The sequence below is a fragment of the Phalacrocorax aristotelis genome, chromosome 1 (assembly GCF_949628215.1).
Source record: "Phalacrocorax aristotelis chromosome 1, bGulAri2.1, whole genome shotgun sequence".
Taxonomy (NCBI): domain Eukaryota; kingdom Metazoa; phylum Chordata; class Aves; order Suliformes; family Phalacrocoracidae; genus Phalacrocorax; species Phalacrocorax aristotelis.
The window spans coordinates 101,495,193-101,521,176 of NC_134276.1; the positions used below are offsets into that span (position 1 = coordinate 101,495,193).

At 38.4% G+C, this 25,984-nt stretch overlaps 1 protein-coding gene across 3 annotated transcripts in view; it reads right to left on the bottom strand.

Moving 5' to 3' along the window:
• DOP1B (DOP1 leucine zipper like protein B) overlaps nt 1-25,984 on the bottom strand; it is a 53,259-nt gene that overhangs the window by 20,776 nt on the left and 6,499 nt on the right. Inside the window, exons 3-19 of one of the 3 annotated variants that reach the window (XM_075100070.1) lie at nt 20,178-20,359; nt 19,912-20,082; nt 17,242-17,431; nt 16,302-16,400; nt 15,470-15,593; nt 14,666-14,763; nt 14,315-14,429; nt 11,668-11,788; nt 11,043-11,162; nt 10,345-10,450; nt 9,666-9,857; nt 8,122-8,815; nt 6,324-6,592; nt 5,421-5,573; nt 4,287-4,387; nt 3,414-3,604; nt 91-1,702 (exon numbers count right to left, since the gene is read on the bottom strand). In XM_075100070.1, the coding sequence (XP_074956171.1) occupies nt 91-1,702; nt 3,414-3,604; nt 4,287-4,387; nt 5,421-5,573; nt 6,324-6,592; nt 8,122-8,815; nt 9,666-9,857; nt 10,345-10,450; nt 11,043-11,162; nt 11,668-11,788; nt 14,315-14,429; nt 14,666-14,763; nt 15,470-15,593; nt 16,302-16,400; nt 17,242-17,431; nt 19,912-20,082; nt 20,178-20,359 (4,538 nt within the window). Of the gene's footprint in view, nt 1-90; nt 1,703-3,413; nt 3,605-4,286; nt 4,388-5,420; nt 5,574-6,323; nt 6,593-8,121; nt 8,816-9,665; nt 9,858-10,344; nt 10,451-11,042; nt 11,163-11,667; nt 11,789-14,314; nt 14,430-14,665; nt 14,764-15,469; nt 15,594-16,301; nt 16,401-17,241; nt 17,432-19,911; nt 20,083-20,177; nt 20,360-25,984 lie in introns of those variants that run through there. The other 2 variants (XM_075100081.1, XM_075100092.1) reach the window with 2 other exon arrangements.

A 25,984-nucleotide genomic window follows, 5' to 3' on the forward strand; every position in this document is an offset into this window, starting at 1 on the left:
AAGAGTAAATTACTATGTGCTACACTCTAGCAAGAGGAACTTAAAAAAGAGTTTCAGCATAACAAATCCCACACTGCAGACTCTTCTTACCTTGCAGATGTTTTTGCAGATGTCTTCACAGCTTCATTTTCATACTGTTTGACAAGCTCATCCAGGTTTTTACATATCTGTACCACAAATGGTGCCACAGTCCAGCCTAAAGACTTCCCAAAATAGGGCAGGGAACATGTGACTAAGCCTACCCAAGTGGGATGCATCCCATAGCCATACTCTGGTTGCAAACCTCTAACCACAGCAGAGACGAATAATCCCTGTGAAGTTATTGGGTGCGGATAGACATATTGCATTGCACCAATAGCCTGCTGGAAATTAAGAGCCTGCTGCCACTCCTTAGAGAGGTCTGGCTGATTCTCCTGCTCCTCTTGAGTCTGTCCAAGATGGTGCTCCAAGACAATCAATACCTGCAAGAGTTTCAGCAACTCAATCTGAAGTGGATGTTCACTCCATATTTGATCATGCCCAAAGTTGATTAGGGTCTCTTCAAAGAGTTCTTCTTCAGGAACTTTATTAACTCCATTTGCCATAAGCAGTTCATACCGTTTCTGACTTGTATACATCGATGCAGACAAAGAAAGGAGAACAAACTCTTGAATTTTGCATCTTCCTAGCAAGTTGCGTATTAACTCTATGTTCTTATTCTCTGCTGCTTTTGCCATGGTAGCTAGCTGGGTCATCACTCTAATCAGGACTTCCACACTTTTTACCTGAACATCTCTGTTGCCCAGCACATCTCTGTGTGTGACCTTCAGGTAGCATGGATAATATGAGCGCAGAAAACTGAGACAGAGGTAAGTGAGCAATTCTATTAGAAGAGAATGGGGACACATGGTTGGGGACTGAGTCTGAAGCTTTCCATAAAAACTCTGCCCTACAAGAGCTTCCTGATGGCGAGCTAAGAGATTGTAAATAAGATTTAAATGTGCTGTGGAGCTCGTATCCATGCTTGTACTAGCTACAGCTTCAATAAATTCTTTAGGGTTTGTTTTAAGCACTGCCTCCAGAACAGAAAAAGCATACAATACCCGCTTAGAATCGTAAGGCTGCAAATAGAGCAACATATGTTTGAACAGAGACTCAATCATCTCCTGTTTTTCCTTCTGTTGCTTGAGCAACCTAGAATGGGTAATTTCTTGGAGCTCCAAGTCCACCTCTTCATCACTTGACAGAGACTCTGACGCTTGAGTCCTCTCAGAGTCAGCACGCACAAGGTTTAACGCTATACTTGATTTGGAGCTTTCAGGAAGGAATGCATTGAGAGAACTCACATGGTTTGTGGTCTCTCTGCCATCAGTTGCAGCACTGTCATTGTCCTCATTGCTCACTTCTTGCAGCTCCAGAGAAGGAGAAAAAGAGGATGTATTTTCACTGTCATGGCCTGTGCTGGTGTCTGCTGATTCTGTGTGCTCACTATTATCTTGGTCACCATCTGCTTCATGTGAGGTTACTGGATTACAAAAGCCATTGTTTTCAGACTGTTCAGTTTTTAGCTCTGGCTTCTCTGGATCTTTTTCCACTTCTGCCCAAATTGCTTCTCTATCCACGGCAGTAAACTGGCTCAATGGAAGGTTTTCCTCCGAATTGCTCTCAGAGATGCCAGACTCTTTCAAAGAGGCCTTTTTTTTGCAAAGCCAATCACATACATCTGAAAAAAAAATTGTTCAAAAAGAGTGTATAATAGCCTATTAAACACAACATGCTTTATACTGAATATATCATTGTTAAGAAAAAAGGGTAAAAAAGTTACTCTGTTCTAGTCTACTATTAATTGTAACAAGTGGAGCAAAAGAAAAAACCGGGTTAAAGCAAGAATTATCTTTTTTTTTTTAAGTTGTAGAGCAGTCTTAACCTACAGTAAGCACAAGAGAATAGGACCAAAACATAAAGCACATGCTGTTTCTCTTATGCTATGACTCCCTAGATGTGACAGGGTTTTTTTATGCTTCCTGAGCATAAAATGTTTGTTGAGATCAGGAGGTAAATGAGGAGGAGAGCAACAGAATTTTTTTTTTTTTTTAAAAGAGCTAACATTTTGCTTGATTACGTGCTGTGGAACAAGGAAGGAATATATTAGCTCTGTGTTTGTATAGCATCTAATAAACATGTCCCTTTGGATGCTTTAAATGTCTGCCATCTAACTGTTTGCCAGTCAGGACAGAAAAACAATTATACAAGCTGACAGCTATGTTAACAGTAACAAGACAGACAGGTGACAAGGAAGTTTCTTTACACAAAACTACCAGACACTTCTCCATTGTCTTCCTACCCTGCTCTGGGAAACAACCGCGGCTACTTGGGCCAAATGGTGCAGAGTGTCTTGCACCCATACCACTCCCAGTAATTCCAAACCTGAACAGACGGACAGCCTTCGGAGGACTCCAAACTGGGAGCAAACCCTGACTCTGTACCTGTCTCAGTCTTCCTCAGCAGCTCCCCACAGGTCTCTGTCACACTCCTCTATTCCTCATTTGACACATAGATCACATGTAGTTCACAATGGTTCTCATTACAGGTCTTAAAATGGACATCTTCCAGCTGTCAGATTTAGCCTGTCAAGGTAAAGACGCCCTGCCACATTCCTAAATTTGGGTGGCCGGAGGTTATCCAGACACCACACATCTCTTGCTTCTATGTCCTAGTCCTGGAACACCTCAAGACATGCCACAAGGGCTCAGCTCTTCTCTTGAATCAAGATGGAACTTCTTTGGACAAAGACATTTTAATTTTCAGAAGTTAGCAAAAATTTTGTGTGTGCATGGTTTGCCCTGAACAGCAAGATGTTCCTTACAGCCTGTCTGATTATTTTAACATGGTGCTGAGGGAACCATTAACAAAAAATATTCTGAATAAAGAAGCCTGGTATGAGGGTGCATGGTGTGCTCGGGCAAGAATGGGTGGAGAGAGTGAGATTTGCCTGTCCGTCCTGCCTACTGGAACAGTTCCTGGACTGACATAGTCACCAAACTGCTCCTGGATTTCATTGGTTGCAGGCCTAGTTTCACTCAAGAAGGGATCCTGTGAACAGTGAACACACATGCAGTGTGGATCACCTGGGAATGGCAATGAGAAGTGTGGGACAAGATCCCAGAGCAAAGCAGGGAGCAATCCAAACCAACAGTGTAGGTGCAGCCACTGTAACAGAAAAGTTCATTATGCCTTCAACTAGCATGACTTACTCCTGAACTCCGTTTTAGGCATCACTAGAGGTACTTGGATGAGGAGGAATCTATAGAACTGATACAAGGCAACTCAGGGTAATAGGGTGCCATTGCACTTCAAAGACTACCTTCAGTAGGTGTTCAGGAGTATGCAATGCTATGTTAGCACTTACAGTTTCAGTCCAAGAACAGTTTTACCTGCTGAATTTTTCTGTTTGATGTAGTGGATGGACGTGCGCTGTGTCTTTGGATGAAGCAGCAGCAGCAGGACTGGTTCAAGAATCCGTGCAACATCATTAAGTGAAAGAGCACGGATCAGCCAGCCCTGTGCTGCAGCACCAATTGCGCCATCTGAACAATTGAGACTGTCCAGTACCACAAACAGAGACCTGAGTGAAGAAATCAGAACAAAGAAGTACAATTGAAATCCCTAAAAAAGTTAATGCAAACAACAAAATAGTGGCAGGGAACAGACACAGTGCATGTTCAAGTAAGCACCAGCCAATGGCTCATGTCTAATGACAGCTCGATCATGCACATTTTCCTGAGCTGAGCTCAAGTACAAACATGCGTTTGTAGAAGCAGGGCCATACATATCCTCACGCTCTAGAAAAGCAGCATATTTTAAAGTTCTTTCACATATTTATTTAGAAAGACCCTTAATGCTTTTGTCTCATTTTATACAAAGGTTATGGTCTCATAAACAGGAAGTAAATCTAAAATAACCTTTTTTTTTTCCCCCGCAAGTAGCTCATTCTATTTTCTTTGGAAAAAAATTTAACCCACTTCAAGATAAAAAATGTCTGCTGTGCAGAAACTTGTCTGCAAGCTATTCTTCATATATGAAGCTCTTTCTATTTTTACAGAAACTTCCTTCACACAATAAAGTGCACCATGCACACAGTGTGCTTTGCAAAGGTAATAGTGCAAGAAAGTTGACGATCTTCCTTTTGCTCATTTTTTATTCTCTCTACAGAGAACATTTTCCCCACTTCAGAAAAAAGAACAGAACAATGCATAATATAGTTAAATATATAAATGTAAGTCTAATCCAGTGGAAATGGAAAATACCTATCAAAGGACCGATTGTGAGAAGTCACTCTGCTGCCTTGGATCTCTCTGGTCAGATGCCACATGACAGAGAATCTGAACAGTGCTTCCAGCCTTGTCCCCTTTGCAAGGAAACAAGACAGATACATAATTTTTGCAGTATTTCTCTCCCAGTGAAGTTTTAGTGATTTTTTAAACCTCTAGCAGAACAACAGTTGTGCAGATGGCTGCTAATCCTTCTTACGTGGTCTGAGAGCACTTCTCTATTTTGCAATAGACTAAACTAAAATGCCATGTGTCCATGAACGCACAATCAAAACTTAACAGCCACAGTGTCTGTTGGAGTTAAAAGAAAAAAAACAAGAAAAAGACATGCCAATAAACCAAAACTGGATTTCAGGACTCTTGTGTGTAAACATTTTAGTCTCGGTTTGGTGTTAGGGAAGTTTAAAAGTTGGATGACAAATGGTAAGACATTGGTTTATTATGTAGTGTTTGTTATTGTAATTTTGTTTGAAAGCTTTTAAAAGATTTCCAAACTTTTAAGTTTCAAAATTGTAAGAGCAAAGATACAAAAACAACACCGAAGACTGAAGGTGGCTGTTTTAAGTTTTATTGTGCAAGGCACTTCTCACAAATATACTGTAAGTTATTAAAGAACTGTTCTGTAATTAAACTAGGCAAGTAAAATAATTAATAACTGGCTCACTTGAAATACAGCTTACTTATGAGAACTAAGTATTAAGGCGGACACATGGTCAACATTATGATGACATACACTTACAAAGTAATGAAGTCTTTTGTTGAATATGAAATTTACAAAATCAACATAAAATAAAATTATTTTAGAGTTACTGGTGGAGCTGGGTCAGTTTGGAAATACTGACAAAAACTGCAAGTTTTTAGATACTACATGATTTGGGCTGAAACTAAAATAACTCCAGCACTGACTGATAGGGCTTGTATCCAGGGATTAAGTTTAGCATGATGAATAGATCCCAGGGAACTGGAAAGGTGTGGACAGTCTGTTGGACTCTTGGAAGGCAGGCGGACCATGGGAGTGAAGACGTGGGGTGGGAGGGAACTGGAGGCAGTCTGGGAAGCACTGGAACAACTCTACAGTGGTGAAGGGGCTTCAGTGAATACATGACTTACTTTATCACGGTCCAAAAGCGCGTGGCAGATAATGTCTTCGCAGATATTTGCTGATGGTGCCAAGCAGTGCAGCCTGTAGAACAGTTCCACACAGGCAATATGATGCTCCCGAGTCTCTTTGTTCAGCTGATTCCAGAGCACACAGGCTACTCTCTAGGGAAAAATAATAACAACAACTAATAATAAGTGCCATTTCTTCTCTGACTTAAAAGCCTTTGCACAAATGCCCTCTATTACCAAAAGGGATTTCTAAATTGTCTCAGTTTAGCAAAGAGCAAGAATTCAGGTCATACACTCCGACCTAAAGGAATGCAACCTTTCTACCCTAGTAGGACAGGTAATTAAAATGTACAGGCACCAGAAGTTAAGAAAAGCATTTCTGCTTCTACTTTCTGAGTCAAAACTTAACAGATTTTACATGTGTCAGGCACAGAAATTGGAAAGAATAATTAGGAAAAAGATCTCTGAACCAACCCTCATATCAACAAAGTCAGGAGAAGGAAAGCATCTTGGCAATATGTATACTCAAAACAAAGAGGATGGAACATTTTCATTATTATTCACCCATTAACATTTTCTCTTATCTGAAAACTTAAGAGTGGTATCAAAGCTAATAAACCAACTCTTCAAGTCAGAAATCAGCTATACCTACGCCCCAAGGATTTGGGCACAAACCCAACTAGCAATATGAAAATAACTTGCCACTTTTGAATGTCCCATTGGGAAGCACACAAAGAAGAATGTAATTGCTTTCAAATGCTTACGGAAGGAAAAAACAGCAGTGTGTCATTGCAACACAAACATGCTGCCCCCAAACAACCATGCGAGTAACAGTTGCTTTCCCATCCCATCCTTAGAGGTTCAGTGTAGTTGGGCAGTAAAAGAGAAAAAGAAAATTGACACCTGGTAGAAATCTGTTTTCTCTGAGATGATCTTTAGTACTCCAGGAGCAATGGGAGGAAGGGTGACCATCTGTAGCTTTCCAAAGAAGGGGTTGTGACCAGACACTTTGTACCGCTTCATTCTGTCTTCTATCACAAGTGCCAGCGACTGGGAATGGTTGATCACCTCCAGCAGCGTGAAGATGGACACATTCTGAACATAGCAGTCATTCACACAACAGCATATCGTCATTAAGGACTTCAGCCACAGAGGGAAGCTGGCATCACAACCTTTTCAGAAGATAAGGGAGAAAAAAGTTTTTGAATAATCTCAAGGTTAGGGTCATATTTTCAAGATTTCTTCAATCAAGCTCACAGGACAAAGAGACAAAAATGACTGCCCAAATCCGACTGTCATGCTATCTTCAAGTCCCTCACTTCAGAAGGGACTTGCTTCAAAGCAAGCTATATTCTTTTCTCTTTTTCTCCCAGCAAAAAGCTCTTGCAGGACCCCAGTAACTAGTGGATTTCTGCTTTCCAGTTTATGTTTATTCACAACTAGTTTTTACAGCTGCTGTTTTCCAGCTGTCATTGTCAAAAACAACCACAGAGGTCTGCTGATCCAAGGGTGCTCTTTCAGGTAGCATTAAGGTGTATAATTTCAGAAATCATGAAGAACACAAAAAACTGATACAGCTAACATCAAGTCAAGCCATCTTTGCCTCTCCTGAGTGAATAATCAGGTAAAGTCTTATTAAGGCTTGACTAGAGACTGTCTGAAGTATTAGTTCACACGTCTGGCTTCAAAACCAAATGTTGTAACTGCTTTACTACCATAACAAAATGGCCATTCTTCCTTCTCCACATCAGACAACTTCTGTATCACATTCAACCCAGACCTTCATTATTAGAGGTTCTCTGCTTTTGGCTTTAACCCTTACTGTATTTTCCAGGCTGTGCGGTTGAAAAGAATTTTGAAAATAAACTTCTATAATCCTAGGATGACACTCCAAACAAACACAATTATGAAAGCAAGCCTCTAAGTTCACCTACATGGCTGACCACATGGAAGGCACCGCAAATATGCAAAAGTATCCATGTCAGGCAGACAGCTCACCCATGAGGATGATGGGCATATCATCACTTCGCCAAGGAAGAGAGCAGAAATTTGTACTGAGGTGAGGAAGGGTACCCAATTTTCCAGTTTCCCACCTCTTCGCTCATTACAAACCCATCTTGTCAACTAGCCTTCAGGCCAATAACTGCTCCTGCTAAAGCTAATGTATTTGAATTCCAAGAACAAACAGGCTGTCCAATTATACAAGGCTATTCTTGTATGTTAGCTTACATCAGAATCCTTTGAATTCTGAGGGTTAGGGGAAGAGCTGGTTTTGCTTCTGTTATGGTTTAGAGCTCCAGTTTTCCACCTACACCCATCTTCCTCTATCTCTTTTTTTTTTTTTTTTTTTTTTTCAGGGGGGACACAGACACACACAGATGGGGAGGGGGGCAGATTTCATGAGAATCCTGAACCACAAGGCTCTACAGGCCAGAAAGTCTTTTCATCCCTTCAGCTAACAGTTTTGTAGTGAAAGCTTTCAAAAGAATGTGAATTTAAAAAGCTTGGTAAAAACTGACCCTCAGCTTCAAAACACAAAACACATACTGACATGCATGTCTTTAATTCACATGCAACTTGCCTTCAGCCCTGTCAAAAGGCATTACTACTGGCCCTGGTCACATCTTGCAAATAGCCAAGCTCACACTGCTATTTGCATCCTCAAATGCTCAAGCTGTCCAATAAAGGAAACTTTTCTTACCAGGAACCTGAAACAGAGAGAGATACAACTGTTCCGTCTCCTCCTCCGATAGATAGACTGGGAATGTGGTACAATCCAACAAAAGGTGACAAGCTGCAGCAAAAGCTTCCTTGCAGTCACCTCTAAGGGGTTCCAAGACAAGCATCACTTGTTCTAAGTCCCACTCTTCTTCCTCCTTTTCCTTTTTATTACCAGAGTTGTGGTCAGAAGGAAGAGGATTAGAACTCTTGTTCTTGAATGGTGACCCTCGAACTGAGAATAAGTCTGAAAGCATTTGTTTAAACTGAGGTACAGTGATTTGCTTTGCATCCCATGGGCTCTTCTTCTTGCTAGCACTTTCAGGTAATCTGTAGCCATTCTCTTTTTTCTCTTTTCCACTCAGATTCATTGTTGAGATGCTTTCGTTACTTGTTTCTTGAAATTGCACCCCAAAAATGTATTTACTGGAAAACTTGGCAACCAGTTCTTGGATGCAATACAAAGTCTTCTGAATACTCCCCCCTTTCTTCCAGACACCATCTCTCTCAAGGGTCACAGTTGGCACCCCCAAGTGGTGAGAAAGCTCTGGGGAGGAAGCACTCAGACCAATGCCACTGTCTTCTGACTTCAGGGGAGGGAACGGAGTCTCATCCTCCTCCTGCAGCACAGACTTAGTCTCCAAGGTTATGTCCACATTTTCCTTTTTCACTGGGCTCTAAAACAGAAATGTTAATGTGGCTAATGTGGCACTGCGTAGATAATTTTAAACTATGTAGAACTGTGGCAGGGTCTGTGAAACAGTAATGGCAGAAAAAAACCCTAGTAGTTGCAATTTTCAGATACAGATTACTTCTACAAAATGATGAGACATAGTTATTTGTAAGCAGTTCCATTCAATTGCATTTAAAACCTAATAAATGTTTGTATCATCCTCACACTTTGACTCTTAACACCAACAGATCTGTAGCTACAGATATGGGTCTATAGCAAATGTAAATGTTTCCTTAAAATCAATTCACCACTAGAATGGTATTACTCATGCTGGATTATTTCTGGTCAAAAGCATATATTTGTTCTACTGCAAAACTTTGGCAGGCTGTGCTTGTGTGACTGCTTTATGCCATCTATTCCTCATTCCCTATCATGGTCTCTTACACACAAATAATACCACATTGTGTTAAATTAAAATATTGAAAGCCTTGCAGACCTAACCAGCTGTAAAGCTGGGCTTGATTTGGCAACTCAAATCTTTAGCAACTGCATGCTCCCAAGTGCCTTCTCAAAATCATTAAGATCACATTCTTCTCAAGAGGTAGGATTATAGCCCCAGTTTCAGACAAGACTATAGTCCTTCACTGTCACAAATAATTCAAACAAGCCAGAACCGGATACCCAGTAAGAATAACAAGGCATCAGGTAGCTCTGGAAGGGGCCAAAGAAGATAAATTTCAAAAATCTTTATTACTGCAGTTATCATCTAGGTTTAAATTAGGAGAATTAGCATTTTAAAATAAGTTATGTCACTAACAATTTTAAACATCTATGAGTAGTTGAACACCACCTACCCCTTTTCCACTTCCTGTCTCAATGTCCAAATAGGAAGGGGGCATTTGCACTTTGCTAAGCACCTTAAAACATGTCTTTAATGCATGAGTGAGTTCTGGTAAACATAATACTTCCATATTTTCCAGGAGAGACTGCACCATATAACTGAGCATCTGTGGAAGGTACTGAGTCTGCACTTCAGAGTAGAGTTCCTAAAATAAATAAGCATTGTTTAAAATAGTTATCACATATTATTTTTCAGCTGTCTAGCAACACTGATTAATGATTGATAAAGTCAGTTCATGAATGGTTAAGCTGTACAAACTTGCTTCAGTGCTATTCCTTCTTCCCTCATTCTACATAATGAACACTGAATCAAAGCCTAAAAATCTTATGATAATCAGCCAGCTACGAAGAGACCAAAAAGTCCCGGAAATTATTTACCCAAGAAGCAAAAAGTACACTTTTCATTCCTTTTGCAGAATCGCCATATTTTAAAATGCAACAATTTTTATTTTGCTAGGCAATAGCACAGGTAGCCATATATAAGTCAGCACAGAAAACTATACTTTGAAGGACATAGCATGCATCTGCACATATATGTCAATTTGCCTATTTGCATTTTAGGTAAGCACAATATGAATTATTTGATGTTAAGTTTCTAAAGACTTTGAAGCAGTTAACTTCAGGTTGCCTTACCAAAGGAATCACATCAAGAAGGAACACCAAAAGTGTGCAGAGCTCTGAAATGGTAGGAGGAGTGCTACTATTTTCAAGAGGATATCTCATCTGTGTGGATTTGTTTCTGGATTGAGAGAAACATTATTTTGTAAGCTTTTTTCCCTGTCAAAATTCTTGTTACAATAAAAAAGTTTCATCAAAACCAGTGTGAAATACTGAACAGCTAGGCTTTCTGAAGCAAAGTAAAATGGGACTTCTAATACAGCAGGATAAAACATTCTGTCGAAACCACCTACACTGTAGCATGTGGGATGCTAAAGTGCTTCTAATTTTCAGATTGAATCTCTATACACAATCTTACTAGTTAAAGTATAATCTTCTGTCTTATACTTAGAAAAAGACAGAGATCTTTATTTTTATTCCAAACCCACTTGTTCTTCCAAGGAAGACCTCTCCACTTCCCCTCCCAAACCTTTTCCTCCTCCAGCTGTCATTCTGAAAGTAATTTCTTTTGTTCTCTGATTGCTAGTTTCTGTCTAATTGTTTACCTGTTTGCATTCTTGAATTATTTTACGATGCAACTTACACATCTGTCTGACTCTAACATGTACTACATCCCTTCCAGAACTTAAATGCTTCAGTAAAATTTATTATCTTACACAGATAGCTCTGAAGTGGTATTTTTAAGAGGAGCACTATTGTTTGACAACAAACACCTGAAACAATCTTCAAAACATTTGGTCATGTAATCCCAAAGAAAATCCGTGTTTAAGGATGTGATCAACAGATTGACTGTTTTGACAATTTCCGAAGCATTTTTGTTCTCTTTGATTGCACTGTGTGAAAGGGAAAAAAAGGAAAAGACAGACATGGATGTCAGTGAAGATTATAAGAGCATGCATATCACAGTATTAGCTGATGCATTCTAAAATCTTTCCCTGCCCTTTCTCTACAACCTAAAGACATTTACTGCTTTAAATCAAGGACTGGGTCATTCTAGAATAGCTAGAGTTTGAGCATCTTTCTCCCAGATGAAAGAAACCGAGCCTCCAACTTTGAAAATCAACGGGCTAAGAGTTCCCTCACCAGACTGATTCTTGGCCAATACAACTGGATTTATTCGACACCAATCATATGCAGTGTACTTCATTTTCTTCTCTGCTAATCAAATAGAAATTAGGCGTGTGTGGGGAAAAAGGAAAGTCATAGAAAAATCTTGTCTTCTATACAGAAGGATGCTTTGTTAAAAACCTAACCTTCCTTAAATTGGTTAGATTTTAGTAAGTTAGCTCAATATAAATGATCCTGTTTCAGTTCATGGTTGAAAACTTGTAGTTATACCTTGCAAGTATGGTGCCACTTTGATTGTAGCTAAGTTTGAGATCAGAACCAAGTGCATCTTTGCAGTAGGAATAAAAGGCTCTAATAACTTCAAGGAACAGATCCCCAACAACCTGCGGCCCTACAATTGAAGAAGAAAAGAATCCAGTAGTTGTAAAGTGATTGCTAGGCAGCTCAAACCTGTATAGACTTAAATTAGAGATAGCTAGACTAAAAAAAAGCACATGATCACCCAAGTAGGAAGTAAACGCTTACATGGCTCTTTAAAATGTCAGAATTTCCAGTTAAAATAAAACTAAATATGTAGTTAAATATTTGTTTGTTGGCTGTGTTTTTTTTGTTTCGTTGTGTTTTGTTTTTTTTTAATAAATTCTAATTAAATACCACCTGCTGTTCATTCTAGGAACTTTTTAAAGTAACACTTGGAAAGTCATAGTACTGGTTCTACATTACACTTAAGTCACTTCCATAAGGCACCTACACTGCAAGCATTTATAAGTGGGCATAATCATAACCATAAACCTGCAGTTCACATGCCAGAAATAATCACCATGTCTGTACCTATAAGGAAAACAAGCAGATTTCCCAATACACATTTAACATAGTAGTCTTGATTAAATTTTGAGAGAGAGAAGCTGGAAAAGGCAGCAAACTGAAAAGTTCAAATGCCTAAATAAATAAATATATATATAAAAGCAGATTTACAAACAGTTTTAAGAAGAAAGTATGTTAGGTGTGTGCTGACAATTACATCCAGTTTTCAAGGGTCAGCACTTCTCTGTTTTACCTGAAACTGTCTATAGTGGAGGTAAACAAATAAGTACAATACCCTAAACGTGGAACCATTAAAAAAAGTAGTGTATAAAGCATTCCAAAGACGTCTAAAAAGGAAAAAAAATAGTTAAAGTGACTAAGAGCAGCAGAAAAGGTTAAAGATTCTTGTTATGTTTTAGTTTGCTATGTTTAAAAAAAAAGTTGCATTGCTAAATCCGTTTCAAAAGGAAGTGAAAGTCATACTGGCTTAAGGCTTAAGAAGTTATATTTTGTGTGCTGACTGAAACAGAACAATTAAACTGAATAATGCAGTTCAGCTAAATAATCCTTACTGTGGTTCAGATTAACACTGACTGTCAGCCAAATAAAACATGCAATAGGGTAGTATCTGTCATCTACTTTCTAAATTAGATTAATCAAGAAACTTATAATGTAACAACTTCAGTCAACTGTCCCTTCTCCAGCATTTTTGCTAGGAAATAAAAATTCTTTATAAAAGAAGCTTTAATTGGGATAGATTTTTTAAAAAACAGAAAAACCAGCTAAAACCAGTGGAAGGAAACATCAGCACCACTGTCTTATAAACAGAATAACAACTGCTTCTACTACGGTAACATTAATTTGTTAGACAAGTAGTACTGAATCCTCATTTTTCCTGACAGTGCTTTGATAATTGTTTAATAGGAAATGTCCTTTAAAGGACTTTCCTGACCCATGAAAGATGATTAGCTTATCAGAATACAGAAGCCTGCAAAACCAACTGCCACTTGACTGTTTAGTCTCAGTACATGAGTTTTATTCTAAGTCTACAGGCTTGGTCAATGTTAACACCACGCCCCACCCCCAGGATAATACCTAGAGCACCACTTTGGGATACAGTCAGTCATTAAGACTCTATTAGCTTCTAACAAATTCCAGTTAATCAGCCTGTAGGCTTCTCATACCTGTCAGATAACAGAATATAATTTCAAAGATTTATCTGAATGTGGTTCTTACATAATACTGCTAAATCCTAAAAATCTGTCAAGTTACTTTGGCTTAATTTTTTGATGCAGAAAGGAGAGCTTGCCCTTTAAAATAAGGGCTGGCAGAGCCTCAAGCTTCTGGTGCTGGGAACTTTATGACCACTACAGAATAGACATGTGATGGCGAAAAGGAAGAAACTCTTCACAGCTCAGTCATGAAGTGCTCCTACAGCAGCGTCAGGCCAGCACAAGCTGGCAGCACCACTGACAGAGGCACCCCTACCTCCCACACCCAGAACAGGTTACTTCCAGCTGGAGCACCTGCAGGTAAGTGGTACTGCCCATCTTGGCAGCAGTACCACCATAGGCTAGCTGCCTCTGGGACTACAGTGTCTGGAAATGCAACACAGTCACAGGAGTCTGGTGCAAGTGTATAGGAAGGCCTTCAAGCACATCCAAGCACTGAAAACAAACCCAGACAAGAGTAGTAACAGTGGTTTTCCACAAAGAAGCTGCTTTACAAGACAGATCAAAAAGAGGCCTGACAGTATTTTAGACAATGAATTGAGCAGAATACTGAGACTAGGGCAGAAGTGGTTCTTTTTAACTGGCCCCTCAGACTGCAGTTCTGGGTGTGGAAGAACTTTATCCTCACTAGGATGCTACAGAGTAGATAGCTCTGCAGGAGGGCCAGAGATAACCTGGAATGGGTACTTGCTCCACAGCACCATTCTGAACCAGGTCCAAGGCAAGCAAAACAGCACCCTGCACACTAATACACAATGCACACATATTCAGAATTAGGAAGAATTGTGCAGGGTGTTGTCTTGAGTCCTGCTGTCAAAGGCGATGAACATCAAGTTGCTACAGTTGTCAGCAGTCATAACAGAAGCGACAAGCAACATTACCTATTTCAGGTTTGTCAAGGAGACTGATTAGGATGCGGAAGGGTTTCAAATAAGCTTGATGCTGTTCCTCTGTATCAGACTCTGGGAATTTCTGATGTAAAATTTCAATCAAACTCTAGTAAAAAAAAAAAAACCAAAACCAACATCAAAATATTATCTGTAGAAGAGAGATTGCTGTTTTATTAGCACCTGAAGTGTTTCTAAATTTTGTTTAGTACCGAATACAACAGAACTTCAGAAAGCAAACAGAAAGCAAAGGACAAATAAAGTGGTGCAGTAAACACTTCCAGACACAGTTTGTGCTACCATTTAAAAGGATCATAAATGCATCTGTATACAATGAACACCAACCTCAACCAAAAGATCTTTAGAATATTTTCCAAAGAAATAAATAGCATGGTCTTCAGAAGTTGAGTCTGGAGCAAAAGTACCACCTTTAATATCAGAGCCTACAAGATAAAGAGAGGCATCAGGAGTACAGAGAAACACTACAGTACGGAGCACTACACACACATCATTTATACAAATATTGACATTACACTGCATTTTTAACCTTTGTCATTCCAGTGATTTGAAACTAGCTCATGTACTGCCCAAGGACGGCCCGCATATCAGTTTGAGGCATCCAGATGTGCTGTACTGAACATAAATCAAAACCAAGGCCAGATCCGGACATGGGGTCAGCAAGGGCAGCCTTCATGCAACTACATGGCTGCAGCTCTTGTCCTATCACTTTTAGTCTCCTCTTACACTGTCAAAAGGAGGCAGATGGGGAGAAGCTATAGCTCTTTTATAGCCCCTCCTTGACAAGTAAACCTACATGGGAATTAACAGACTATTACTCTCAGAAGAGCAAGGTTAAAATAGTGCCCCACTCCTTTCAGTACACTGAACCACTTCAGAATGAACTGTGGATCAGACCAGAAATAACTCATCAGATACCCTGTGATTCAGGACAGTGAAATGAATTAATCTCTGAAGAGAAGACCTGTTTGCCAAATGAATACTTAATTAAACAGGTGCTTAATAAACGGCAACTAAACAACACTTTATCATCATTCATTACTGCTGAAAAGTGTATTACATTTTTAACCACTGATTTTTTTTTCTTCTTAGACATTCAGAACATGAATATCACTGTATGTTGTACAGTACCTAGCAACCATGCGTATAATCTTCTATTGAGTGACATGTCTCTCCTCAACAATGTCTGTGTAGCTGCTGACAGAATATAGACTAAATCAGACCTGCGCAATAGAATAGTGCTTTCACTGGAGTCCTAGAATGAAAAACAAAGATACTTCAGCTGTTTATGAACACTGAAACAAACCAAATTGATAATGAGGGTTTTTTTTAACTGATAATATGAATGTTTTGAAAAAACAGGGCAATCCATCACTAACAAAATATTTTGTATAGTAGAAATCTCAGGAAAGGGAATCTGACAATTGTGATCATTTTTGTATTTAAGGTATAGAGCTACAGTTAAGCTAAAAATACTAAGTACTTCATTATGTTATGCCTTAAGACTTAAAATTACTTGATACTTTCAAAATACTGACTATGCTACTAGGTAAGTTAGGAAATTATGTTTCAAGCAATATTTTCTTTCCTAGTCTTTAAGAGAAGTATCTTAGTTCAGTGCAAACAATTTCAAATACTGAAATCCTACTTGATAAAGGAGCTCAATATTTTTTCCGTATGCAGTTTCTCAGGCCTGAATACTTCAAGCACGTTACAAATATCACGCAACATTCACTCTGAAAGCACATCTTCATTTGAAGCTGTAAGGAGTCTGAGAAGCAGCAGAGTCTCCTCTACTGTTAAAATTGACGGGGGAACACGAAACTGCAAAATCTGTTCATTGATTTTGAAGGTACAAAATTCAGACATTTGGCAAGAACAGAGGTGGGAGCTGGACTGGTTTCACAGAAGACACCTTCCTGCACAAAGCGCGCATGCGACAATACCAAAATAGTCCTCTTACCAAAGCTGTATAAAATGGGAAGAAGAAAAGAATCACTTCTAGAGTGTTTCTTTGCACAAGGACATTTGAATCTAATACTGATACACCCAAAGACTTTATCTGTAAAAGGAAAAAAAGCACAATGGTGTTTTACATCATGATAACATTTAAACTACAATCACTGTTAATAGTCACAAGAATGAAAGAAAGCAAATTTGGTTGCATGTGAACAATATCTTTTTAAATAAGAGGATAACTACTCAGCCATTTAACTCCTGCCCCCAAAATGAGTTAAAAAAAATGTTTTGTGGAATACTGTTAAAAGAATCGTTAATATTTGTGAAATACTCTGTTACGTAACAACACAGAATGTCACAGTGTGACATCACCAGCTATCAGACAGAATGTGAAGCCTCACAACATGCAGGTATGAGATTACTCTAACTAGCGTTACAGTTATTCCCTCATTCAAGTTTAACATAAATTACTACCTACTGAAAATTTCCTTTTCACTGTAAAAAGATATTAAATTTCAGAATTGTCTTCCAGGACAGCAAGCACTTTGAGAAATCCATATTAAACATTGTATATACTGTATTATAGAAAAGCTGGTCTTCAACCTTAAATGCAAATTCAGAACAAGGACAGAAAAGATGTCAGGTTTATCTTCTGCTTTGAAACAGAGTCAGTCTTCTAAGGCTGTATGCAGTACTGATTACCAAAAACTGCAGAAGCTTCAGAAGACTTGCATTCTGCAGGCTAACCGAAATCAGTATGCTGTATTTCAGGTAAGATGCTCCCATGAAGTAACCGTATTAAGCAATTCCATCAGCCTCTCTTTCTCTCTCTCCAAAATATTTTTAAGAGCATGTCATTCTAACAACACAGGAAAGGCACAATCTGCTAGTATGCAGGTGTTATGGTAGATAAGACCATTCTACCAGGAGTGTAATGAACTTACTGTGAGCTTATAATCGGTGCCGAGCATGTACTTCTGCTGTTTTCCAGACAGCTCTCTGTTAATGTGACTGACAACAAAAAGAGAAGCAGGCAGCCTGACAGATGGGCTGACCAGGACACTTCCCCAGAGTGCTCCATAGAACGTTTCTTGGCCCATCAGTAAGGACAGCTTCACAAGAAGAGCATCTGTTCTGTACAGAAATATATTTGACATGAGAAAAATAGATTTTTGTTAGTTCAGTTTTATACCATAGGCAATTATGCACAGAATTAGTATTGTAGTTGACATTATTTATTTTCCTTATCTTTTTATTATCAGTATTGCCTTTTTCACATGATGGCCAGCATCTGATTGTACAAAAACGATCAAAAAACACTCAATCTTTTGTCACTGTGCGCGCTCATTGAAACAAAGTTTCTGTGTGTAATTACTGGAGAAGCTTCTGAAGTATTCGCAAACATTAAACTCTGACCAAATTACTACACGAGCTCTGACTGCAAAATATTTACAGCCAGAGGTGTGCAATGCTGAATTGGAAATAATTTAAGCTGATGATGGACTCTGATATCCAATGTTATCAGTCTGAAAACTGGAAGATGTCCTACATATTTGTACTTATATATCAATGGGCTCAATTTGTAAGTCACTGAATGAAAAAACCAAGAGATAAAATGACACGCTGTCAGTTATTGCACTGACGTCAGTTATGCACGTCCACAACGTCAGTTATGGATGGGTTCGCTGAAATTAATTTAAAGACAATCACACTGGAGGTCCTTGTGACTGAAGGCACATCCTCTGCTTTGGCAATGCTGTCAGTACTCTGGTATTTTACTATAACACAGGAATTAAAACCTCATGTGAGAAATGTAGAAGTGAGAAAAGAGGAAGAAGTCCAGCATAGAAGAGGGACAGCCCCCCCCCCATAATCTGATGTTCTTTCCTATTTTTTTATAAAGTAGCCCTCAAACCATTTTTTCTTTTCTGTTTTGTGTGTGTGCACACAGACTCATGCATATATGTGTGCTTAAGAAGGAAGTAATTTCTAGGGTGAAGCACAACCTGAGCTAGTACTTCTGCCACTTTCAGGAACAGCAGGGGATGTATTAGTGTTAGTCCTCAACATTGAAGATTCTGAAAATGTTCAGTGGAGAGTCTCTCATGAAGCTGAATTTAAAATTAATCTAACACATCCTCTGACAAGATACTTTGATCTAAATTTCTTGCACCAGAATCATTATGAGTAAACTAAAGAATTTCTCATGTAATTTTTATATTTCACAAAATAACATTAATTTAATTTTAGCATAAATCTCTCACAGTGAAATATACGGTCAGTTCCTATCTGTGATCCTGTTTGTTCAAGGCAAAAAGGAAAACAATGCCATCAAGAATGGGGAAAAAAGGTATAAAACCAGAAGTCGGATCTTGGAAGTTACTCTCCAGTCTCTGGTTCCCATTAACTCACTATTTAAAATTTAGTCAGTTTCAAAATAAGGTCAGTCTCCCTAAAGAGGCTTCAGATAGACAGGAGATTTATTTCCAAGGGATCGCCTTTCTCCCCCAAGTCCCCAGCAACTAGGGCTGTAGGAAAGAGAAAACCATCACTTATAAGCCTGCCTGACAAAAAGCACAGACTGAAATTCATGTTTCTACAGCAGATGTATAAGAGGTATATAGTTGTCCATAGACCCAATGTTCTGCAATTGGCAACTGAATGCTACTCACCAAGTTGGGAACACATGCAATCTACCCTTAGCTAGCCCAGCAACTGAAATGTGCCTGCAATTTAATACTTGTTTTTAAAGAAAATGCATTAGATGTACCAGTATTTTGCTTATCAACTGCAATCTACAGAGCCTAGCACATGTCGCCTTTTTTTTTTTTTTTTTCTTTTTTTAAGTAAGTGTACACACAGCTATTTAGGATTCAGAAAGGGCAGAGAGAACAGCCAACACATCCAGACTGGTAACACAGAAGGAAGTACATTACCAATGCAACGTTTACTGACTCTTTAAGCGAAGAAACATTTGGGTGAAACCTACAGTGGTTGAGTTCTTTTAAGATGTTACAAAATAGTCTGGTAACTGAAGTAAAACCACTACACAAATGGGTGCTGAGCTGCTTTTCTCATCACACTTCCTGATCCTGACTTTATCATACTGAATGCCATTGTCATTACTGCCAGGGGCACCCAAGAGTGAGAGAGAGAATTTTTTCCGCCACAGATTTTGTAAGTTGCTTCTTGCTTTTGTTTTCAGAATCTGAGGGAAAGTATCTGGTATAGAAAGACTGGAAAGAATTCAGCTGCTCTCTCGTGTTACAATATCTAAACAGAATTTGCTGTCAGAGCAGTCATTTGTGGAGTCAGGTTAATTATTTAAGAGTTCAGAGGAGCTTTACTATATAGTTTTCATTACTTTCTCTCAGCACACCTCTTTTTAACCCTCCTTTTCCTCTTCTCTCCTCTTCTCCTGAGATGAAAATAGAAGGGGAAAGGGGTTTTCTACTTTAGCACTATTTGTTGCATCTTTCAGGGACTCACCATTCTTCCGCTCTTTGAAGGTCTTTTACCAAGCCTTCTATTTAGAGAGCTGATAAAAATTTCCTAAGAATTCCCTAGGAAAGCAAAATACTGTATATTGCTTTTAAATTAATATTAGTTCTTACCTGTCATAAATTTCTGATCCTTCTTCCAATCCAGGCAGCAATCCAATTAGAAAGGCTTGAAGACCAGGCAGGAGGGACTTTTGGAGAGGAAGAAAATATTTCTCATACAAACCAAGAAGAACAGGCCTCACTGACATTGCTGCATTTGCCAGCAGAGGAAACAAACCAGAGCTTTTTAAAAAGAAAAAATAGGAAAAAAAGGTAAGAAAAAATACAGTAAATTAAAATAGACTGTGAAATGCATATGCTTTTAAAGAAAAGTTTACCTGTACAAGAATAAATCCTTGGCAAGCCATTTTGTCCCAATAATTTTAAAGATTATTTCATAGGTCTCTAGTGCCTTTAAATGTACTCCACTAGGTAGTGCTGGATGCAAACACTGAGATAATCTTTTACTGATGATCAGTCGTCTTGGTAATAGAGAATACTTCAGGTTACTCTGCAGAGCCTGTGGAAGAAAGAAGAGAATAAAGTGCTATAATGTAAAAGATTATGTATGGGATGACCGCATGCCAAAGGTTTCCTACTCACACATTGAGAAGAACTAAATGCCTTCAAGAGGTTTATCTCATAAATGCATTTTGTCACACTGAAACAGTAGAATTCTGCAAGTGAGTTTTAATATGGATTCAGTCATGAACTATCTAGAAAAGTCTGGTCTTTGCTTACTGGCTGGAAAAGGAAGTCACAGGAGAGGGACAGAGCACCCTTATCCTATCTCCTGGGGGATGTAGGGAAGTAGCAAGAAGAGCATCCGAGCTTTTAGGGACAGGGAATAAAGAAAGAATTAAATAACTATCTTTCCTCATAAATATTCATTTCACTTATAGCTGAAATATAAACAAAAACCCCTCCAACCAAAGCAGGCATGATTAAATGGGACAATAACGTCTTAGGAGTTATTTGTAATTCTGTGTGGCTACATTCAGCAAGCTTTATTAACTATACCTGCTGTGTTGACATAAAAGGTCTTCAGAACAGGCAATAGTTAACTAAGTATTGCAGACAGGCCAGGTCTCTGGAAAAAACCGAACTGTAGCACCTTTCTTTGGAAAGATTACTCTTTTCCTTGAACCATGCATGCCTTTCAGCATGTATGAAAGCAGAATGGAAGTATGTCTCTTCAATTCAGAGACAATTTAAAAAAAAAGAAGTTGTAAGTAAATGGCACTTTAGCCTTTGATCACTGTCTGCTAATGCAAACAAATGTTTCACTGCAGATTGACATTTGGGCTGTTTTCAGGATTAGGCAAATTCTTGGCTCTCCCAAAGGTTAAGTCATGGTCTTATTCTACGTAATTGTTTTTAAAAAGGGTTTTGAAAATGCAGCAGACAACTGAACTAGCCCTTCCTTGCTCATTTCCAAGACAAGAACCAAAACAGTTCAGCAATGATCACGGCATTCGCTTGAACGCTGAATACTCTCATCAGCAGTAAGAAGAAGAGATAAATCCAATCATCTTTCAAAGGTGTGTGCAACTTCTCTTTTGAGACTTTGCAGTTGGTGGGCTTGAGAAGCTAGAATCTGTGAGACTACTATTGTGTTATTTCTCCCATTTGCTGCTCTGCCTAAACTGAGAGACCAGTTGTTAGTAAAGAAATTCTAGTAAATAAAATTTACTCAAGAAGAAAAAGGCTGAGTTTGTAACCAAAGTAAATAGAAATGTCACACCATTGTGAAATACATGCAGTACAGATGCCATTTAGAGTCAATTAATTTCCTTCCTTCCCTGCCCCACTATGAGCATGAGATCTGCACTTTAGCAGGTACTCAAAACCAGAACCCAAGAATACAGCAATATTTCACATATGAAACTAAAGCAGGTTATATTTGTGGAGTTGTCTTTTATAACTGAGAGATTTACTCATATATTCCATGAGTGATATTATTTCAATATTAAAGATTGAAAACTTTAATACTTGAAAGAACTTTGGAGACTGCTTGAAAGCTGGACTTTGAATCATTCTGTTTATATTGGTTGGTATGTATTTGCCCACACCCTGTGTATATATAAAAGAAGGTAATTACAAAAAAAACGTGCCAATGATATTCTCCTTCTCAATCCTAGGACTGAACAAATACCATCTTAATATTCTATCAGTTAAAATTTAGATATCAGCTAGGTAGAAATTAAAACATTCACTATTTATTACATGGAGAATCTCACCCATTACAGAAATAATACTACCTCATTAAAAACTGCTTGTTTGGTTTATTTCACTTCCTAAGGATGTGAAGTAAATCTCTACCAGCAAATAAGAACTCTCATTCCCTGAACACCCAAACATTTACTTAGAAGAGGAAAAAATACTCCAGGTATATTAAGAGTTGAAGAGTGGATATTCAGGGATAACTCAGTCTTAAGTATTTCTCCTGGATAACTCTGAAACCTTCCTATGTCCAAATTCCAGCAGGTGAGACTAACTTAGAAGACTCATTCACGTACATGTGCCAACTGTACTGCTTCATCTGAAGAATCAGAAGACATCTCTGTACAGGAAGCAAGATTTAAAGCCGTTTATTGTGATCCTCATACATAAGCTGAGGAAAGCTTCTGCCCATCACATTAGAATGATTCTGAGATGAAAATCCCTTCTCAAAAGTACATTATCTTTTTTTTCTGACTTGGGTTGAAGAAATACACAGCTGGACATGAACTACAATTCTTCTCAAGAGTGGGTGTTCCTGGTTAACAGTTGTCTCTGATCTTCCAGCAGATGCAAGGGATTTTAAACCTGCACACCGCAATATATTAGAAGACTGTGGTCGCACCAAGAGCCATTCCAGCAGAGAGGTGGGCTGGCTGCTATTTTGCTGAAAGGTTCAGATTCTTAACAGCTTCCCCAGAATTGTAGGGCTCAAACAATTTTAAAAAGGTTGAAAGACATTAATTAGCGGACGGATCTAAAACTGTTAATTGAAATAAGAGTGACATGATAGTATACATATTTCCAAATGCTAATCAGTCTCTGTGAGCCAACAGGCAAATCTCAGAAGCTTGATTTTGAAATATCCTGAGCTCCCAAAACTGAAAAAAAGAATCAGTTGTCTGTGTGACCTAGGACTGCTGAAATGCCATTATAATTTCAGCAGTTACAGGTACTTAAATGTTGTGGTAGCAAGCCTGGTATCATTGGCACTGTATGCAGATGAATATTCTGTCCCAAACTATTGCTTCTACATTCAGAATCCAACACTAATGACTGTAGATGGACAACTCTGCTCACAGGTTTCCACATCTATTATTCACCCATTCTTTTGTTTCTTGTCTTAATTTGACTGTCTTTATTTACATATGGGCTAAAGCCCACCTGTGATCTACTTTTCTCCTTTTCTCCAGCTGCTTTCCACATGACCAGTTATGGTGGCAGAAGTGTTAAATGTCACCAGAACCGCACATAAGGGTTGGCTTGAGAAGCCTGAACTGCCAGCAAGCGCTCCACGCTTAATATATCATCCCAGGGTTTGTTTTTCACAGATCAGTAAGCAATCAACAATCCCAGAAAACCAGGAAGTATTTGACCTACCACTGGCTTTTAAAATAAAGACTTTAAGCAGTAAGTCAGGAAAAAAATGAGACTTGCAAAGTAATGACTGTTGTTCATGTGTATGTCCAGTTTTCAACTTTCTACAGGTTCTTTTTCTTTATGACTGATTAGAGAATATATTATACAAACTAAACATTTTCTAATGCATAAGCATACTTGGAATTTCTTTGAATGTGTGCTATAAAGGGTAGAAAGGGAAGGCTATCTATTCTTTGCAGCAGGATATGCATGTGCCTAAAGCAAAATAAACACAGACACAGGTACACAGAGGAATATTCGCATTTCGACAGTTACTGGTTTAAGTAATTCTGCACTGCTTTATAGCGCTGCTAGAGACCAGTTAGATCAACTTGCCTAGACATAAAGAACCCAAGGAAATCAAGTAAATATTTTTATTTATATATAATTACAGAAAAAGGCAGCATGTACATCAATTTGTAAGATTATCTTCAACTAGGAGATACTATAGTTCTTGTTTTAGACAACAGTGGTTGGGAGGAGAGGGGGAGAAGGAGAGCCTGTGATTATATTTTCCACTGATTCATCTTCCAATTAAGCAAAAAAAATTCTAAACAGAGCTCCAGCTTCCATAAAAATAGCAGCAGGAAGTTCAAAGATGGTTGTGAGGAAACTGTAAACTAGGAGCTAGAGTTATATTAAAAAAGGGCAAAAAAAAAAGCGTGTATAAAATATACCTAGTCCTGCACATTGCGTTTGTGCAATGGGTGTGGTGAAGCTCCATAAAGCAACTAGGAGGCAAAGCCTCCCTTTTTTTCAAAGATACAAGGCTTGCCTTCAACAGAAGGCAAGTGGTGTTTGTATTCGTAATTTGGCCAACAGTTGTTACAAAGCCGTGGCAGTCAGAGTTCTCATATGAAGTAACTGGTGGAATTAACAGCTATGCTCATTAAAGCTGTATTTCAGAAGAATCCTTCTCTCCCCTCAAGAACAGACATATTATAAAATCACGTGTACTACTGAAACAAACAATAGTTGTGCAGCTGCAATGATTTTTGTGCTTTCCCCTTCCCCTCCAAATAGATCAAGTCTGAAAACATATTCACCTTGAAGTTTTTGAACCAAGAAAGCTTTTGTATTGTAGAAACAAAAAGTAACATACTGTCTACCAAAAGTCTAACTAAAAAAATTACTTTGAAATTGCAGACTAAAGACTAAAATTTAGTATTGTTAGAATTTATAATCTGTGCATTTACACACTTATGTCCAAGGATAAAAAGCAGTTTGAAAGTGCTCCTTTAAGGCAAATATTATTACCATTACTGAGCAAGTCAACCATGCTGCAAACATAAAATAAATCCCTCTAGAACAACTGATTTTTCACATTATAAGATTTTGTTTTCATGGTGAACAATAACCATAAATGAACATCTTGCTCAGAAAAGGGACACTGGCCTGCCAGTCAGGCTCAGAGGCAACAGTCACTAATGAAGCCTACGTACAAGTTCCATACCACTGATATCCAAAAACTGTTAAAAAATTGTTGAACTATGTATTTCTGCCAATATGCATGGCAAAATCCATCCATTATCCTTGTCAAACAGATGCAGGTTGGTTTTTTTGGAAGGTTGGTTGGCTTTTTTGTTTAGGTTTTTTGTTGTTGCCGGTTTTAATATATATAGATGAAATGAACAGAGGAGTTTAAACATTCACTTGCCAAAAACCCAGTGAGATTTTGTGCTCTCTGTGAATCAGTAAATTTCAGGGCCTTTTCTGAAAACCTCCTATCATAGTTTCCTTACAAAAGCAGGCTGTGGAATCCAATATTTACTACTGTTCCATTCTTCATTTTGCAAACTGTGTCACTTATCTACTATTTGCCTGCACCCAGAGTTAAAATTTCTGGAAAAAATATGCCTATAATCTGGATTAAAAACCCTAATGCAAACTATGCACTTGGATTTTCCTAACCTCATAACATTTTTAGCCTCTTAATTGCCTGAAGTTCCCCCTACATGAATACTTTTATACATATTTTATATTATATACATATCTGCTTACAGTCTGAATAGACAGGGACATGCATTTTGGATATGAAAGCAAAGTTTAAAATACTTATTTCATGGATAAACCCACATATGCTGAACCACCACCTATTTGTCGTTTAAAAAGACAACATCCCTCCCCCCAGGATTTTTTTCTGTCAAAGTGATTTCTCAGAGTTGTACCCTTTTACAACATTGGAACAAGCTGGCAAAATCTGCAACAGCACAATCACATTTAGCACTAAGACAATTGAGAAGGATTACTGTATTCTGGATGCAACAATCTGTACTGAGCATCTGAAAACCCTAGTCACAAAATTGTGCTTTCCAAACAGTGAACATACGCAGATTTGCAAAAAACAATAAAAACATGTTTAAAAGCTGATCCAAGAACAGTACTGACAGGAGAAAAATCCTATTTCTTGAAGCATGGAGCATCCTAGGCTGCAACTACTAAATGACTGCTTTATAGTAACTAGAGCTTGAACAGAAGCAAAGCACAGAGCAAGAGATATTTACAA